At 45.0% G+C, this 19,717-nt stretch overlaps 1 protein-coding gene across 3 annotated transcripts in view; it reads left to right on the forward strand.

The window, feature by feature from the left end:
• Positions 1-19,717, forward strand: part of LOC120998647 (dihydroxyacetone phosphate acyltransferase-like) — a 401,782-nt gene that overhangs the window by 294,683 nt on the left and 87,382 nt on the right. For 2 of the 3 annotated variants that reach the window (XM_040429400.1, XM_040429401.1), the window contains exon 13: positions 14,841-14,940. The exons of the other annotated variant lie outside the window; for it this stretch is intronic. In XM_040429400.1, the coding sequence (XP_040285334.1) occupies positions 14,841-14,940 (100 nt within the window). The remainder of the gene's footprint in view (positions 1-14,840; positions 14,941-19,717) is intronic. 3 annotated transcript variants of the gene reach the window in all.

Genomic DNA, 19,717 nt, shown 5'->3' on the forward strand with positions numbered 1-19,717 from the left:
CGTACCATGGGACAACTGCCGTCATGACGTTTTTAAAACTGTCCATATCCACCAGATGGATTGGCAGCATTTCAAAGACCAGACCTTTTGAAATGCTGGTATTCAGGGCCAGGGCTCATGGGTGGGTAGGGAGGTACTTCCCTTTCTCTCCAGTGTTTGAGGGATGGACAGCTGAATGCTTCCATGGGACAGTCAGGGCCGGTGCAACCATATAGGCGAACTAGGCGTTCGCCTAGGGCGCCGGCCTGCTGGTGGCGCACTGGTCTCTTGAGCCGCCCCCAACGCCGTTACAGGGGGCCAGGAGGTGGAGGTCCTTCTTAAATATGGCAGAGCAGGCATCTGCTTACACTGATGGCAGGTGCCTGCTCTGCCAGTAAATTACCGGAGGAGAGGAGGCGGGCGGCAAGGGAGGCTGTTCTAGCAGCTCCCCACTCCTCCCTCGTGCGCCCTCTGTGATGCCAGAATATGATGTCATTCCGGCCCCGGCATACTAAACGGCGCGCTGGAGGACTGAGGAGCTGCACAGCACTGGGACCCTAGGGAGGTGAGTGTTTAAGTGTTTGACTGAGTGAGTGTCTGCCTGTGTATTTATGTCAGTGAGTGAGTGTATGTATGTCTGTCTTTCTTTCAGTAAATGTATGTGTGTCTGTCATTGAGTGTCTGTGTGTGTATGTCAGTGAGTGAGTGAGCGTATGTCAGTGAGTGTGGATGTCTGTCGGTCAGTAAGTGTCTGTGTCTTTGTCAGTGAGTATGTGTGTGTATTTGTCTGCCAGTGAGTGAGTGTCTGTCAGTGAGTTTCTGTGTGTGTGTGTTTAAGTGGGTAGGTGTCTGTCAGTGAGTGAGTGTGTGTCTGTCTGTCAGTGAGTGAGTGTCTGTCAGTGAGTATGTCTGTCAGTGAGTTTCTGTGTATGTCATTCAGTGAGTGTCTGAGTGCGTGTATGTCTGTCAGTGGGTGTATGTCTGTCTGTCAGTGAGTGTATGTGTGTCTGTCAGTGAGTGTATGTGCGTCTGTCACAGAGTTTCTGTGTACGTCATTCAGTGAGTGTCTGAGTGCGTGTCTGTCTGTCAGTGAGTGTATGTGTGTCTGTCAGTGAGTGTATGTCTGTCTGTGAGTTTCTGTGTACGTCATTCAGTGAGTGTCTGAGTGTGTGTCTGTCAGTGTGTGTGTGTGTCTGTCAGTGAGTGAGTGACATGAGGGGGCGGCAAAATGAATCTTTGCCTAGGGTGGCAAAAATCCTTGCACCGGCCCTGGGGACAGTGTGGAGATGCTCGGTGGTGGTGGTAGTGTTGTTGCTGTGACATCCTCTCTTTGCAGGTGGCAGGTGCCCCTGACGTTCCAGAGGGGGCGGGAGAGGCCGAGACTGCAGCAGAAGAGGGAGAAGGAGGAGCATCAGATCTTTTGTGGTTTTTCAGGTGTCTACTCCACTGCAGCTCGTGCTTTGCAGTTAGATGCCGGGTCATGCAGGTGCTGCTCAGGTTTAGTACATTTATGCTTCGCTTCAGGCTCTGCAAATTGCCTGATGAACTGCCATACCAGGGAACTCCTTTGCGCTGGCTTTGGTGTGCTATGTCTCTTGGCGTATTGGGCAGTAGTAATGAGCAGCATGGGCAATATTCGTTTTTTGTGATATTTCACAAATTTTGGGCCTAATATTTGCCATAAATTAGCAAATTCTAGAATTCGTGATCTGCAGTCATTATTTTCTTGATTGCGAAAATCGGCAATGTAATATGCGCACATTGCACGTGCAATACAGGCATGTCTCACTTTGTCAAGCTGCTAGAAGTTTCCTGAGACTGGAGAATATGGTTGGCAGCAATTTTCAAGACTGTGAGGAAGAACTCCTGATCACTGTAAGTAATTTTACATTACAGCACAGTTTTTGATTACATTTCGCATGCATGGCAGAACAATAGCTTTATATGCAGATAGAGTCCTCCAATATATTCGCGATTGCTTAAATCGCCACTAATGATGCGCATATTTTTGCGCAATACATGCAACTTCACACTTTATCAGGTCTGAGTAGATATTACTGATTGGTACACTAAGTATTGTTGTGACATCACAGCACTATGTCTGTAGCATGTATGTACACTAATCCCTATCACAGCACAGTAATTCCTATCACACTACCTAACACCCTGCACTTGAACCTATAAGCTACACTATATTACTATCTAACCTACACTGACTATCTCCCACTAACTATCTGTATCATATATATAAATGAACTGTGGCAAAACCAACCTCGCCACTGGGTGCTGGAGAAGCCTGGTTGCCAGCCTCTTGCCCCAGGATTATGGGCCCTCTCATCAGCCCATGCTAAACTTAAACCCCATGGCGATTTGTGTTTGTGGCATCTGAGCGCTGTTCGGATATATTGAGCGCTCAGATCCAAGCCATCTGGGGATAAGTTGAATGGGGGGGTTCTGTTCAGTTTGATAGGAGTTATGTATTTTTGTGTAGTTTTGCTGTTGTGAATAGAGGTATTTTCTATACCTAGTTGGCTTACCACACCCAGTTAAGTCAATTATCTCACACAGCCTAACTCTGTAAAAACTGGTTTTGGGCAGAAAAGCCATGCTTCCTTTGTTCACAAAGAACTTTTACTAACTTTTGAACCCCTGGTCTAATTTGTGCCATTTTGGGATATGTTAAATGTCTGTGTTTACTGTAATGGTTGTGACATTGTATATTTGAATAGTGATGTCTGTCCTATCTTCCCCACGTGTGTATTGGCGATTTCCCTTTTTCCTGAGAGATAATTGAATTACTCCTCGGTTGTCTCCAGGACAGAAGATATTGTTTAAAACGATGTATTCTCTTGCCTAATTACATCAACCCATTGTGTAAGGTAATTGTATCACAGGCAGGATTTTGTGTGGGAGTGTTTTACTGTATTGTACGTGCTTATTGGTTGTTTTTACAAAACCCTGTGGGTGGTACTAATGTGTAACAATGTTATATAAGAACAATAAACACACAGCTCTGGCTGCCCACTGCTTTACCCTCAACACGGAGCTTGGTCTCGTTCTTGGGGGGATTCACTGTATGCTGTTAGAGACTGATTGCTAGGAGTGTAAGCCGCTTGGCTGCATTTCCTATTCGTCTGCAAGCAGCTATTTGTGAGGTTCCATTCGGGAGTTTGGAGCATTCCCTTGTATGCCGTTACATGAACTATCTAATGTAATTGAATAAAGATCCAGATGACTCAGCAAAGCACAGAGCACAGCAATGACACTGCTCTATCTCTCTCTCAAAACTGCAAAAAAAAAAAAAAAAAACAGCAGAAAATGGCTGCTGGGGAGTTTCTTATAAAGTAAGGGGTATGCAACTTTCCGAGTGGTTGCTAGGAATGTTGCTAAGCTCAGACAAAGATATTGCGGCCTTCTCATTGGCCCACAAGCAAGAGGGGAGGGTACTGATGAAAAAAAATCTAGAATATTCGCGATTACGAATATATAGCACCATATTCTATATCTTTGCGATAAAAATTTGCGATTAGAATATTTGCGATCAACACTATTTTGCAGTAGCAGGCATACTGGCTGGGGGCTGGCCGCTCTGCTTTTGCATCCTGCTCCCTCTTTTGCTGTGTGGTTGGTGCTGCGTGACCCCAACCTTTTCCTCTAAACTGCACATGTCTCTGGCATGACCTGGATGCCATGTGAGGTCTAGGACCTCATCATCCTCTACATCATCTTCCACCCACTCCTCACCCCTGCCCTCCTGGCTGGTCTGCACACTGCAGGAAGCTGCAGCAGTTGACACCTCTGTTTCATCATCATCATCATCAGAGACATGTTGCGGTAGTTCTCCCACATCCTCATACTCAAACATAAGTGGCTCAGCATCCGTGCACTAAATCTCTTCCGCTTTTGGGGCAGGACTAGGTGGATGGCCCACGAAAACTACGCCAGCCAAGTCATCAAAAAGCATAAGTGACTGCTGTATGACTTGGGCCTCAGACTGCTTGGCTGATTTGCAAGGCGTTGAGGGGAAGATGGATGCCCATGTGCCACTGGTGAAAACTCTACGCTTTTAGCAGTGGACCAGGTGGAAGACGATGTGAAGGAACTGGAGGCACTCTTAGCTATTTAATCTACTACTGCCTCTACTTGTTCTGGTCTCACCATTCTTAGAGTGGTATTCAGGCCTACAAAATGACGCAGAACTTCTTGTCGCCTGCGTGCACCAGAGGAAAGTGTTTCATTTGGGTGCGTAGCTGACAGAGATTGACAACGTCCTCTCCCTGCAGCAGGATCTCCACGACCACCAACACCACAGCCACATCTGCTAGTTCATCCTCTCCTCATTTGTTATGGTCACCAACAAAATCGGCTGACAGACAAACAATTGTATATCCAAGTGGAGGAGCATCAGGACCAATACAGAGCATGAAGTTGATGGGAAGGAACAACAGCTTCCTTCTGCTGATGTTGTTGAGCCTTGACTGCCTCAAGCAGCACCAAGTAAGGGAAAAAAGGGGGCAGCTGAAGGGCCATGGGCAATCAGTGCTTTCATTGTGACAAAGGGATTAGGTTAAGAAATTGGCATGGGGGGGCACAGTTTTAGTTTTCACCTTAGGCAGCAGAAAGGCTAGGTGCAGGTCGTTTCGGAGATTCTGTGGTTGCTGTGTCAGACTGTAACACTAAATGAGTGGCACGTTTTTCCCTTGTCACTTTATGGTGATGCTCCATTTGTTGACATAGGGATGTCGTGCCAACATTAGCACCCTGGCCATGCTTCACTTTCTGCCCACACCTTAGGCTGAATAAGGTCCCCAGTGACTTCCTGAAAAATTCCCATACTGCCGAGTACAGCATTTTCTCTCCACCACTGTGTGATGCCTGCCTTCTGCTGCTTTTATGAACCTGTGCACTACTAGTGTGCCACGCTGCCATCCTCACCCCCTGATGATCACATTGCCACCTTTTCATCTGGCTCCCATGTGCGATCAGCTACATCATCATCTGCATCTGTTTGGTCGTCACTTAAAGGGAATCTGTCACCAGCATATTAGCAAAAATTTTTTTTCATGAATCCATGTGTAATAAAGTACCTTATATCCAGATGTCTTGTTCTTTTTATTGTGAGTCTTGTCATTTCTTCATAAAAACGCTTCTTATGATATGCAAATCAAGCTGTAAGGAGCCCAGAGGGGCGTTATTCTTTCTCCACGGTGCCCAGGAACGCCCCTCTGAAGTGCCGTGCTCGCCGAAATTTGAAAACGAATACCTCCTACAAGTTCAGCTAAATCGCCTCCCAGAGGCACGGCTGAGTGCTCAAACCCCCTCCCCCCCAGCGCCGCGCTCTGCGGCAAACACCCCGAACCTCCTCTTGCCGCATCCTAAATCCCGCGCAGGCGCAGTGCCGGCGGTTTCCTGCGCCTGCGCAATGATAAAAAGAAATGACAAGACTCACAATAAAAAGAACAAGACATCTGGATATAAGGTACTTTATTACACATGGATTCATGCAAAAAATTTTTTGCTAATATGCTGGTGACAGATTCCCTTTAAGTCACCCTCACCTGTCTCTTGCGCACATCCCTGACCTCTTCCAACATGTGCTCCCACCCAACTGTCATCATCAGTAGTTGCATGCTTAGAGGAGTCTGCAACGGACCTCTCCTCCAAGTCTGTACTGGCCTGTAATTGCTGACTGTCCTCACAAAACTCATCCTCTCTGAATAGTGGAGCAGAGTTGGCAGCATATGTTACTTGGCTAGCAGATTGAGCAGCAAACACAAGAGGCAGGTTCAGGACAGGTGAAGGTAGAGAGGCAGTTTATGGGCCATGCCAACTAAACATGGTGTCAGTGGAGCCCACACATTCCTGGCTGTGTGTATCCTTTGAGATGATGATGACTTGACATGATGTTGAAGAGTGAGTCAACTATTCCAGTACAGCTAGATTGGTCAAAACACGACATCTGGATGACAGTGACAGCTCTGACCTGTTGCTGCGGCTGCTACCGCCTTCCCTTCTTCCGCTGTTGCTTGTGCGAGCTACAGCAACATTATTACCACTGCCCGTTCCTTTGGAGGGCCCAGGCAACTGTCTGTTGGCCATACTGTACAGTAACTGTATCAGTAAAAGTAAAAGATTAATTATGAGTGTAGCAGCAGTTGAACAAGATGCACACAGCAATATATTAGACCGCCGTTTAATTCTGAGGCACAGCCAGTCTATCTGTAACATAACGGATTAACTAGGGATGTCACAGCAGTAGAACACAATGCAAGCGGCAATTTCACTCATTTCTCCATATGCTCTCCCTACAGTCTCAAAAATCTCTCCCTATGATATCCCTGCACTGTCCCTGAACTCTATCCAATATAATTTTTTATACAATTTTGTGCAACACTGTCCATAGCACATGAGCTCTTGCCACATCTCTCCCTATGCTCAGCTCACAATGCAATGTCAGAAACAGCGCAGGATGAGGTTTTTATAGGGCTTTGACATTACAGGGGGGATGGCTAACAGCGGATTGGCTGGCTGCACAGCATTATGGGTGATCTCCCATTCCTGGGCTTCTTACTTTCACTGTGTAACACGTGCAGCCACCATTTTAGAAAAAAAAAAAAAGATTTGTTACTAGTAAGTGCGAGGAAATTCGGATTTGTGGCAAATCAAATTTTTCCGAAACTTCGGATCGAATTCCACTTCGAATGCTTTGATTCACTCAACCCTACTGAATTACCCTAATATCGTTAATCTTTCTGGGTACTGTAGTCCACCCATTCCAGTTATTACTTTAGTTGCCCTCCTCTGAACCCTCTCCAACTCTGCTATGTATTGTTCTCAGGTGCTCAAAACTGTACACAATACTCCCTGTGTGGTCTGACTAGTGATTTGTAAAGTGGCAGGACTATGTTCTCATCACGGGCATCTATGCCCATTTTTATGCAACCCATTATCTTATTAGCCTTGGCAGCAGCTGCCTGACTAATTTGCTGTACACTGAGTCCTTTTCCATGTCACTGTTACCCAGTGTTTTACCATTTACTATGTACAGGTATTATTCCTTCAGGGGGCTGCAGTGGGTAAGGGGCCCATGTTCTTGTGATTGAGAATGATGTTTGGTCCCCGGGAGTGCAACTCCCCCAGGGAAAGTCCAGACAGATACCGTGGTTGCAATTGGCCATGGTTTCTGAGGGGTTAAATGTCCATGATAAACGTTATCACAGACCATTCCTAATGCTGTGAAATATCCATAAAAGAACACTGGAAGTAGTATGGGTCATTCTGCAGAGCTCATTAATTTTACATGTGGCACTATTATAGGATACCACCGTTGCCCCAAGTTACTTTGTAAAATTTCTGATCTGCTAGATTTGTAGCACATCAATTATAACCACTATTATTGTTGAGTGGAAGCATCTAGCTACTTAGCCATAACAAAGCAGAATATGCAGTCTCGCATAGAAGCACCACAGAATTCTGAATCAGCTTGGGACTCCCAAGGCACTAAGCCACTAACTGCACAGTAGTTCTCCCTATGGCTACTTTCACACTTGCGCTTTCCCTTTCCGCTATTGAGATCTGTCATAGGATCTCAATAGCGGGGGAAACGCTTCCGTTTTCTCCCCATTCATTGTTAATAGGGACAAAACTGAACTGAATGAAACGGAGTGCACCAGAATGCATTCTGTCCTGTTTGGTTGTGTCTCCATCGTGGACAGAATAACGCTGCAAGCAGGGTTTTTCTGTCCTTGATGTGGTATGGAGCAAGACGATCCGTCATGACTCACAATGTAAGTCAATGGGGATGGATCCGTTTTCTCAATAGAAAACGGATCCGTCCCCTATTGACTTTCAATGGTGTTCATGAAGTGTTCATGAAGTATCAGTTTTGGCTATGTTAAAGATAATACAACCGGATCCGTTCATAACAGATGCATTCGGTTGTATTATCAGAATGGATGCGTTTTTGCTGATCCATCAAAAACCCTGGTGTGAAAATAGCCTAACTACCAGGACCTCGGGCTATCATCTAGTGTCGATGTGCCTGCCATACCTGATTTTATGCGCTACCTCAACGACAATCCATATAATCTGAGATTTACTTATTCGCAGGATAGGTTTACGATTAATTTTCTCGATTTAACTCTTACGGGCATCCCCTGTTCGAATATACATACAACTACTTACCGTAAACCAGTCTCTGGGAATGCGATTCTGAGAGCCAACAGCCATCACCCTATACATACTATCAAGTCTATTCCGGTAGGAGAGATGTTGCGTGCCAGAAGAAATTGTAGTGATGATACGACCTTCACATCCGAATGCCGACTCATCACATCACGATTATTAGTAAGGGGTTATCCTACCTGGATGATCAAGAGAGCTGAAAAAATAGCACAGATGAAAAATCGTAAGACATTACTTTTTGGGAGAGATGATAAGGCAGGGAAGGAAGGAAGGAAACACAGCGGTTGTGAAAGATCGCATTAATCCACCTACTTTGGTTCTTACCTACAGTAATCAATTTCAGCAGGTCAAACGGGTAGTATCGGAATGTATATCGATTCTACATGATGACGATATTTTACATGGTTTACTGCAGGGTGGCTACAGAGTGGCAGCCAGACGGTCTCCCACGCTGCTTCATCCCTGTCCCCTTCATTATTTAAATCAGCTTCGAAAAGAACTCATACCAACACCTGGCTTAAATACACCGGGTTCACACGGTGCGGCAGTCATCCCTGCAAAACTTGCGGCTATGTTGTCCCCACCAAAATCTTCGAGGATTCAGAACATATCTCAACCTTCTCCATTAAATCTTATATAAATTGCAATACCACTGGGGTAATTTATGTTATCAGATGTACTCAGTGTGACCAGTGGCGTCTCTAGCTTTCAAATTTTGGGGGGGCACACTGGGGGCCAGGACAAAAGTAGGGGGGGCAGCTATAACAACGATACATTTACACAAGTATGCTTAGAAATGCTGCAATACTTTACCCAATACCTAAAACCGCAACAGGGAAGAAAAGTCCAGCTGTCTGTGGATGACACTTTTATAGAGAGGGGGATCTGTGGATGACACTGCTATGGGGGGATCTGTGGATGCCACATACCGTATATAGCATCTTATGCTATATGTGTCATCCACAGATCCACCCCATGACAGTGTCATCCCCATTTCCCCGTCCATAACAGCGTCATCCACAGACCTCTCTCCCTATAACAGTGTCATCCACAGATCTCCCTCCCCGCCTCTCACAGTAGTGTACATATATAAAATAAACATATTTCACATGAACACTTACAGTTACTTGGCTTGGCCCTTGGGGATCTCGGACGCCACTTCAACACTTTGGCCGGGGGCTCGGCGGAGCTGATGTTGTGTTTTATCCTAATGAGAAAGATTTCATAATAAGGATTTGGAGAAGGGGCAGAGGGATAGCAGAGCAGAGAGAAGATGGTGCTGCTACTAGGGGGTCATACCATGGGGGAGTAATAAAACCCACCATAATGCCCCCCAGTAGAAATAATTCTCCTTATAATGTGCAAAACATACCCCCTTATGCCCCCAGTTGAGCTAATGTCCCCCATAATGTGCCAGTATAAAAAAAAACTATATAGTGCCCCAGTAAATGCCTCCATAGTGCTCCTCTCCCCCCTTCCTGCTAGTGCCCCCCATAATGTACCAGTATAAAATGCCCCATATATCGTGCCCCAGTAGATGCCCTCAGTGTCCCCCATAATTTGCAAGTATAAAATACCCCTTCTTAGTGCCCCCCGTAGATGACTCAATAGTACTCCTGTCTCCCCTTCTCCATAGTACCCACCATAATGTGTCCCAGTATAAAATGCTACTGTACAGAGCCCCCCATATAAAACACCCCTTTCTTGTGGCCTCAGTAGATGCCCACCAATAATGTGCCAGTAATAAGTGCCCTCAATAACGTGCCACTGCCTGTAACAAGAGCCACCCAATGTGCCAGTAATAAGCCCCCATCACGTGCCAGTAACAAGAGCCCCCATCACGTGCCAGTAATAAGCCCCCCATCACGTGCCAGTAATAAGCCCCCATCACGTGCCAGTAATAAGCCCCCCATCACGTGCCAGTAATAAGCCCCCCAATGTGCCAGTAATAAGCCCCCCATTACGTGCTAGTAATAAGCCCCCCCATTACGTGCCAGTAATAAGCCCCCCCCATTACGTGCCAGTATTAAGCCCCCCCATCATGTGCCAGTATTAAGCCCCCCCATCATGTGCCAGTATTAAGCCCCCCCATCATGTGCCAATATTAAGCCCCCCCATCATGTGCCAGTATTAAGTCCCCCCCATCATCATGTGCCAGTATTAAGTCCCCCCCATCATCATGTGCCAGTATTAAGTCCCCCCCATCATCATGTGCCAGTATTAAGTCCCCCCCATCATCATGTGCCAGTATTAAGTCCCCCCCATCATGTGCCAGTATTAAGTCCCCATCATCATCATGTGCCAGTATTAAGTCCCCCCATCATCATGTGCCAGTTTTAAGTCCCCCCCATCATGTGCCAGTATTAAGTCCCCCCACCCATTGTAATAAGCCCCCATAATGTGCCAGTAACACAATTGTAAAAAAACAAACAAAAAAAAAACACTTATACTTACCTCAGTGTCAGCGATGTGATGCAGACTCTTTCTGTGTCCCGCGCTGTAAGGCTCAGGCGGCGCGATGAAGTCATCGCGCCGCCTGCGCCGGCCTCTGATTGGCTGCCGGCCTAGTGCCTGCAGCCTATCAGAGGAAGGGGAAGGGACACGCCTCTCCCTCCCCCAGTGGCGTAGCGTGGGTTGCCATGCCAGCACCCGGGCAAGCCAAAAGCCCCCCCCCTACCCCAGGCATGCCCCTTTTAACAGATACTGTAGTAGATCACCTGCAGTCCTATGTAACACCACAGATAACACAGTGATAACTCTGAGTACAGATAATGTAGTAGATAGGTGTAAGCCCCCAGAATTCAGAACACACACAGTGTGACCTGAAGTCTGGGGCCGAATGCGGCAGGGTGGGCCATATTCTCAATCTCCTCCCCCAACCCTACTGTGAAACAGATATGTGCATGGACATTATTATTACAGTATAATTCCGCCCCATACCTGTTACAAACAGTGACGTCTCCTGTGATGTAGACTCTCCTCGACGTCTTCATTCAGAGATAAGACCGCCATGATACGTTCTTTCAGCCGCTTCTCGTCTCTGCAGAGTTTCACAGAATTTTTTTTAGGTTCCTCACTTTACTCTCATCCTCTCCTTCCTGGTGTCTCAACACTGTCATCCTGCTGCCCCCCAATACTGTGCTAGAGCCAGAGAGATAGTCCCCCATTCCTCATATTATTATTTACCCTGTATATTATAATGTCCCCCTTCTTGTTAATAATACAATAGCCCCCTCTTTGTTATTAATATAATGGCCCCCCTTTGTTATTAATATAATGTCCCCCTCTTTGTTATTAATATAATAGCCCCCTCTTTGTTATTAATATAATAGCCCCCTCTTTGTTATTAATATAATAGCCCCCTCTTTATTATTAATATAATAGCCCCCTCTTTATTATTAATATAATGGCCCCCTCTTTGTTATTAAAGAGGGCGCCATTACATTAATAATAAAGAGGGGGCCATTATATTAATAATAAAGAGGGGGTCATTACATTAATAATAAAGAGGGGGCCATTATATTAATAATAAAGGGGGGCCAATTACATTAATAATAAAGAGGGGGTCATAACATTAATAATAAAGAGGTGGCCATTATATTAATAATAAAGGGGGCCATTATATTAATAATAAAGAGGGGGCCATTATATTAATACTAATGTATTGGCCCCCTATTTATTATTAATATAATGTCCCCCTCTTTGTTATTAATATAATGGCCGCCTCTCCCCTCCTCTCACCTAATTACACAGGGTGGGACTCTGCACTCAGGGACAGTCACTGACTCAGACTGTCACTCACTCTGGGTCGCTTGAATCACTGCCTGGCCTGGAGTCTGGACTTCAGTTCTGCATCTTCATTCATGCTCCGGCTACTGGCTCTGCACTGCCTTTCCCGCCTGGAAGGTGGGCGGAGCCTATCGGGAACTGCCGTGCATGCCCCGCCCCCTCTCCCCTCCTCACTCTGCTCTGCAGCCGGACGCTGTGTGAAGACGCTGGCGGCTCACTTAGGGGGGGGGGCATTTAAGTTGGGGGGGCACATGGGGGGGCACAGCATGATGTAGGGGGGGCCGTGGCCCCCTCTGGCCCCCCCCTGGCGACGCCACTGAGTGTGACCTCCTTTATGTGGGAAGCACCACAAGAAGGTTGAAAAATAGAATCCTGGAACATTTGAATTATGTCACTAATTCTTCTTATGTCAATATTTCGAATGCTGCCAGGCACTTTGTTTCGATACATGGTAGGAGCTTACGAACTTTCTCTGCCTTCGGAATCAAGCGAGTTTTTCCCTCTATTTGAGGGGGCGATTTCCAAAGGCGATTAATACAAAGGGAGGCCTTTTGGATTCTACGATTAAAAACAAGACATACGAATGGTTTGAACTTAAAAAAGGAACTCATGTATCTTTATTAGGATCTGGACCATCCCTGGTGTGCTTATATACATTCTTATTGTGTTGTTTCATCCAGATTAGCAGCTATGAGGATACTTTCGCCATGTCTAAGTTGCATTTTTCTGTTTTTAACATTGTAAACTACTATTCGGACCATGCGGTTTTTTCAGGAAGTCATATATGTTTTTTAGCCAATGTCTCGCCTTTGCAGAATTTTTCGGACACTGGCATGTTTTGTCATTCCTGATTAGGACCCAGGAGCCTGAATAGTATATATATATATATATATATATATATATATATATATATATATATATATATATATCTTTATGTGCACTCACATGGTTTTTATAGATGTTATACTTGCACCAATGTTAATTTCAGTTGTTCCTATTGGCTGTGCCTTGGGTGTGCTGCAATCAGCTCCTTCTAGCTCTCACCTGGAGGTTCGAGGTGAGGTTGCGACTAGCCTATATAGACATGGCCAATTGGATTTCTGATCGGTCACGACTAAGAACATGTTTGTTCGAAACGCGTGGACGTTCATTTGGAACACAGAGGTGATGCTGTCACTGTATGGATCTGTACTATACTGAATAAAGGAACCCACAATATTTTCTAACTTCGAAGCTGGATTCATCGCTTTATTTCTATCATCTAGTGTCCCCAAAACATACATCACAGTTTATACCATACGTCTGGTGCTGTGCTCCACCAGGCCTTATGCACTGCCTGTCTGTCCTGTCTGTTGGAAGAGCTTAGCCCATATTTACATGAGATTTTCAGCTAGCTGCTAATTTAGCCTCATTAACAGTCCAATTGTCTGAGAAACAGAGGAAAAACCAAACTTTCTCAAACTTTACTTTTTTGCCCAGCTTTCCCTGATGGAGACAAACCATTTTAGTGGCACCAATATTCAACTCTGGCAGAAACATTCCCCCAGTACCTAATGGAATGAATAGATTCTATAGTAAAATTTGTTGAAGGACCTTGTAAATTTATGGCAACAGTTTTGGAAGGTAGGTGCTCTTTTCTAGTATAACTCCACTTATACTAGATGTGCACAAAGCAAGGTCCATAAAGACAAGGTTGAAGAGTTCGGTGTGCAGCAATTTGATTGGCCAGACCTCAAACATCTTTGGAAAAACTTAAATGCTAATTCTGAGCTAGACCTTCTCATCCAACATCAGTGCCTGATCTAACTCGATCTTTTAGCTGAATGGACACTAATGCTCAAAGACATTTCAAAATTTAGTGGAAAACCTTCACAAAATGATAGGAAGCTGTTCAAGCCACAAATAAGAGCCCAAGTCTATATTAACACCCATGGATATGGAATAGGATTTTCAACAAACCCATAAATATTTGATGGTGACATTTCCACCTTTAGACCATATAATGTATACAGAATATGACATACAATAATTCACTGCATCACGGAATATGGACAGATTAGTTTGAGATGCTATTATTTCAGTCAATGAGATTAGAGACATCTCTAAACTGATCACATTTTGCCTTTCTAAAGTGTGTAGCTCTTCGAGCCAAACATTTTATTCAAAGTGGAAATCTATTATATTATCATCCCTATTTTATAGGTACTATTTGACCACCCTCTAGTTTGGTTCTTTGCCACTTTTTCGTTTATTAGATCTACTGTTTTCAGCTTTCCTGTTGATATCTAGGTATATGAAGTCCCCCATAAAAGCTAACTCATGCTGTCACAACTATTTATCTTTGTAGAATGTACGGTAAATTGTTATAATGGAAAAGATTAAAGGGCTTCTGTCACCCCACTAAACTCATTTTTTTTTTTGTGTACTTATATCCCTCTCCTGCGATATATCTATACATTATGTTATAGTCATTTTCGTTCAGTAGATATGTCAAAAAACTTACTTTTATAATATGCTAATTACCTGTCTACCAGCAAATAGGGCGTCTACTTGCTGGTAGCAGCCGCAAAAAACAGCCCCCTCCTCCTGTTGATTGACAGGGCTAGCCGCGATCTCCTCCTCCGACTGGCCCTGTCAGCATTTCAAAAATCGCGCACCTGTGTTGATTCGGCGCAGGCGCTCTGAGATAAGGAGGCTCAGAGGCTGAGAGGCTGAGATAAGGAGGCTCAGATTCGGCGCAGGCGCACTGAGGGAGTTTAGTGGGGTGACAGAAGCCCTTTAAATCCTTTCATCTAAATCTTTGTGCAGTCTGTTCCTCGTGATTGTAGGATTAAATAAATGATATCATGTAGTCAATACTTTTTTATATATTTGTGTCTTTTTTGCAGCTGGCTTGCACATATGTAAAACAAAATATAGCTGAGAGTTTCACAGAAAAGCAATATATTGTGGGAGCCAGGAGCTATGTTTTGGAGCAAATTCTAAAAGGTATGTATATGGAGATATTTTGTTTGTCTTTTGTGAGGTACAAATAATACTACAGTTTTTACTCTTAGTAACTAATTTGTTTAATATAACTGAATATCAAGCCTATATTTTTATGGCATACAGATGAAATACTAATAATCAGCAGTGACACAACACAAAGCTATTCTGACACAATTCAGACATAAATCTCTTATCTCTCTCTCATATATATATATATATATATATATATATATATATATATATATATATATATATATCATAGGCGTGCGCAGCCTATTGCATTAGGGTGTGCACCCTAAAGCACAAACACACGCTGTGCGCGTGCGCATGTATATGTATATATATATATATATATATATATATATATATATATATATATACACAGTTGTGTTCAAAATTATTCAACCCCCACTGAAATTGAGTGTTTTGGCCAGTTTGACATTGATTTTGATCATTTCAGTCATCTTGTTTACAATTAAATCAAAGAGGCACTTGTAAGTCAGACAAATATAACATAACATTTATAATGAAATAACCACAAATGTATTTTTCTGTGCTCACATCATTATTAGTTTTATTCAACCCCCAAGTGACATTCAATCTTAGTACTTAGTACAACATCCTTTTCCAGTTATAACAACTTTTAAACGTGAAGCATAGCTTGACACAAGTGTCTTGCAGCGATCTACGGGTATCTTCGTCCATTCTTCATGGGCAAAAGCCTCCAGTTCAGTCACATTCTTAGGCTTGCGCGATGCAACTGCTTTCTTTAAGTCCCACCAGAGGTTCTCAATCGGATTTAAGTCTGGTGACTGCGATGGCCACTTCAAAATGTTCCAGCCTTTAATCTGCAACCATGCTCTAGTGGTATGCTTGGGATCATTGTCCTGTTGAAAGGTCCAACGTCTCCCAAGCCTCAGGTTTGTGACGGACTGCATCACATTTTCATCCAATATCTCCTGGTACTGAAGAGAATTCATGGTACCTTGCACACGCTGAAGCTTCCCTGTACCTGTAGAAGCAAAACAGCCCCAAAGCATGATTGACCCCCCACCATGCTTCACAGTAGGCAAGGTGTTCTTTTCTTCATAGGCCTTGTTCTTCCTCCTCCAAACATAGCGTTGATCCATGGGCCCAAACAGTTCTAATTTTGTTTCATCAGTCCACAGAACACTATCCCAAAACTGTTGTGGTTTGTCCACATGACTTTTGGCATATTGCAATCGACTCTTCTTATTCTTTGGAGACAGCAAGGGGGTACGCCTGGGAGTTCTGGCATGGAGGCCTTCATTACGCAGTGTGCGCCTTATTCTCTGAGCTGAAACTTCAGTACCCACATCTGACAAATCTTTTTTCAGTTCCTCAGCAGTCACATGGGGACTTTTCTCCACTTTGCGCTTCAGGTAGCGCACAGCAGTCGAAGTCAGCATCTTCTTTCTGCCACGACCAGGTAGCGTTTCAACAGTGCCCTTTGCCTTGAATTTGCGAATGATGCTTCCTATGGTGTCTCTTGGTATGTTTAACATCTTTGCAATCTTCTTATAGCCATTGCCCTTCCTGTGAAGAGAAGTCACCTCTTCTTTTGTCTTCCTGGACCATTCTCTTGACTTCACCATGTTTGTGTCACGAGGGTATCGAGAACCACGCCTGACTCCGTTATACCCGGGGTCAGGAAGTTGCAGCGGTTGGCTGCACGCTCTATTTAAGATAGGGCTGTTTTCCTTATGGTAGCTTTCTGGGTTTGCTTTGCAAACCCTTTTGGCTCACTCAGGGATCCGTAGCTCCTTCTCCTCAGCTGTTCCTTGTCCAGCACTCCCAAACCTCCTTATATTCCTCTCTCACACTTCTCTGGTTGCCAGAGATAGAACTTCCTGCCTGGACATCTATTCTGACCTTCTGGAGTTGTGTTGCTGCGTTCTCTGGTAGTTGGTCCAGAACGCTACCCTCCGGATCCCTGTCTATTGTGATCGCCCACCTGGGTGTATGTGTTTGTCTGTTTTGTCTGTCCTCTCCCTGGGGTTTCCCTCTTAGTGATAGTGGTGCGGACTAGCGATCCCACCGGCCCGTTCACTATCTAGGGCTCATTTTAGGGAAAGCCAGGGTTTAGGCACGTGATCACCGCACGGGTGAGGAACCCGTCTAGGGACGTCAGGGCAGTCAGGTGCCAGCCGCAAGGTGAGTTAGGGGTCACCACCTTTCCCTCTCCCTTGGGCAGGGCTTTCTCTTTTATCCTCCCTGTGCGTGACGTCGGTCATTACATTATCTCTGGCCCTTATTTTGTGTAGGTAAAAAAAAAAAAATACATTTTTTTTTACCTACTTAGAATCCAGTATGGATCAAATTGCTGCTCTGTCCAATCAATTTCATGGCCTGTCTTGTGAGGTGGCAGGATTGAAGGCGTCGGTCCTCCAGCAACAGCAGCGATTACAACTGACCACAAGCCCAGCGGTTGCTACTGGTAACCAGGTTGTTGCGGAACCCAAGGTCCCTCTCCCTGACAGATTTTCTGGGGGAAGAGACAAGTTTTTGACATTCCGTGAGGCCTGTAAGTTATATTTTAAACTGCGCCCTTACTCCTCAGGTAATGAAGAACAGCGGGTGGGGGTTGTTATTTCCCTGCTGCAGGGGGACCCGCAGTCCTGGGCGTTCTCTTTACCTACTGATTCCCAGGCTCTTCGGTCAGTGGATGAGTTTTTCGGGGCCTTGGGTCTCATATATGACGACCCTGACCGAGTCGCACTGGCTGAATCAAGATTACGGAGACTCTTACAAGGAGAGCGGCCGGTAGAGGAGTATTGCTCTGAATTCCGTAGGTGGGCTACGGATACCCAATGGAACGACCCGGCTCTCAGGAGTCAGTTCTGCTCTGGGTTATCCGAAAGGGTTAAAGATGCGCTTGCATTATATGAGACCCCCTTTTCCCTTGATGCGGTTATGTCCCTTTCTATCCGTATAGAGAGACGCCTTAGGGACAGGTTGAAAAAACCGGAGCAATTGGTAACCCCTCCCAAGCAGCAGTTAGTCTGTACGGACTTAGACGAGCCTATGCAGCTAGGAGAAACTACTCGTCAGGTCCGTCCCCCTGAGGCTCGCCGTAGGCGTGGGGTTTGTTTTTTTTGTGAGGAGAGGTGTCATTTTATTAATGTCTGTCCTTCCTTCCTCAAAAACAAAAGACCGTCGGAAAAACTACTAACCCCAGGCTGTGTGGAGGATGTCAGCCGGGGGGTATACGTTTCCTCCATACGTACATCGCAATTTGTGTTGCCAGCGGTTATTATTTTTGGTGATAAGACGGAGACTATTTCTTTCTTTCTAGACAGTGGAGCAGGGGTAAATTTGATAGATGCCCATTTTGCCCGCACTATGGGTTTGTCTCTCTGTACGTTACAGAGACCCATTCCCATATTCGCTATTGATTCTGCTCCCCTGTCTCAGAGAAACCTCACCCACATTGTTCATAATTTACACCTTCGGGTAGGGGACCACCCTAACGAGACGCTTTCAGGTTATGTTCTGGAGGGGCTTCCCACTCCGGTAGTGCTGGGTCTTCCCTGGTTGGTAGCGCACAATCCAGTGGTGCATTGGCAGGCCAGGGAGATATCGGAGTGGAGTGAGCAGTGCAGAGAAAATTGCTTAAATAGCAATTGCTTAGTCGCCTCCATAACTACCCTACCTACATTTATTTCGGATTTTGAGGATGTTTTTTCTGAAAAGGGTTGTCAGAAGTTACCACCTCATCGTCCTTATGATTGCCCGGTTAACCTTGTTCCCGGCGCAAAATTACCCAAGACCAGGTTATATAATCTTTCGGGTCCAGAGAGACAAGCCATGAAAGATTATATCTCCGAGAGCTTGGCTAAGGGACACATCAGACCCTCTTCTTCACCCGTGGCTGCAGGGTTTTTCTTCGTTAAAAAGAAAGATGGGGGCCTGCGTCCTTGCCTAGATTTTCGCGAATTAAATCGGATAACCAACCGAGACCCATACCCTCTTCCTCTCATTCCTGACCTGTTTAACCAGATTGCGGGTGCTAGGTGGTTCTCCAAACTTGATCTTAGGGGGGCCTACAATCTGATTCGTATTAAGGAGGGGGATGAGTGGAAGACAGCGTTTAACACCCCTGAGGGGCATTATGAAAATCTAGTTATGCCTTTCGGTCTGACCAATGCTCCTGCCGTCTTTCAACATTTCGTTAATGACATTTTTAGTCATCTAATCGGCATGTTTGTGGTAATATACCTAGATTATATTTTAATTTATTCGTCTGATCTGAAAACACATGAGGTGCATGTCAGACAAGTACTGCAGGTCCTACGGACAAATGAATTATATGCTAAAATTGAAAAATGTGTCTTCGCCGTTCAGGAGATACAATTCCTAGGTTATTTTTTATCTGCTTCAGGTTTCCGTATGGATCCTAGGAAGGTCCAGGCAATTTTAGATTGGGATCTTCCTGAGAACCTCAAAGCACTACAACGGTTCTTGGGCTTCGCAAATTTCTATAGGAAATTCATTAAAAATTATTCACTCATTGTAAAACCGCTTATTGACATGACTAGGAAGGGGACTGATTTTTCTAAATGGTCTGACGCCGCTAAAGTTGCTTTTTCCTCTCTAAAAGAGAGGTTTACCTCAGCACCTGTACTAGTCCAACCTGATGTCTCTCAGCCTTTTATTGTTGAAGTTGATGCGTCAGAGGTGGGAGTGGGGGCGGTGCTGTCTCAGGGTCCGTCTCCTGGCAAATGGCGTCCTTGTGCTTTCTTTTCTAAAAAACTAT

This window comes from Bufo bufo, chromosome 4 (genome assembly GCF_905171765.1).
Source record: "Bufo bufo chromosome 4, aBufBuf1.1, whole genome shotgun sequence".
Taxonomy (NCBI): Eukaryota; Metazoa; Chordata; class Amphibia; order Anura; family Bufonidae; genus Bufo; species Bufo bufo.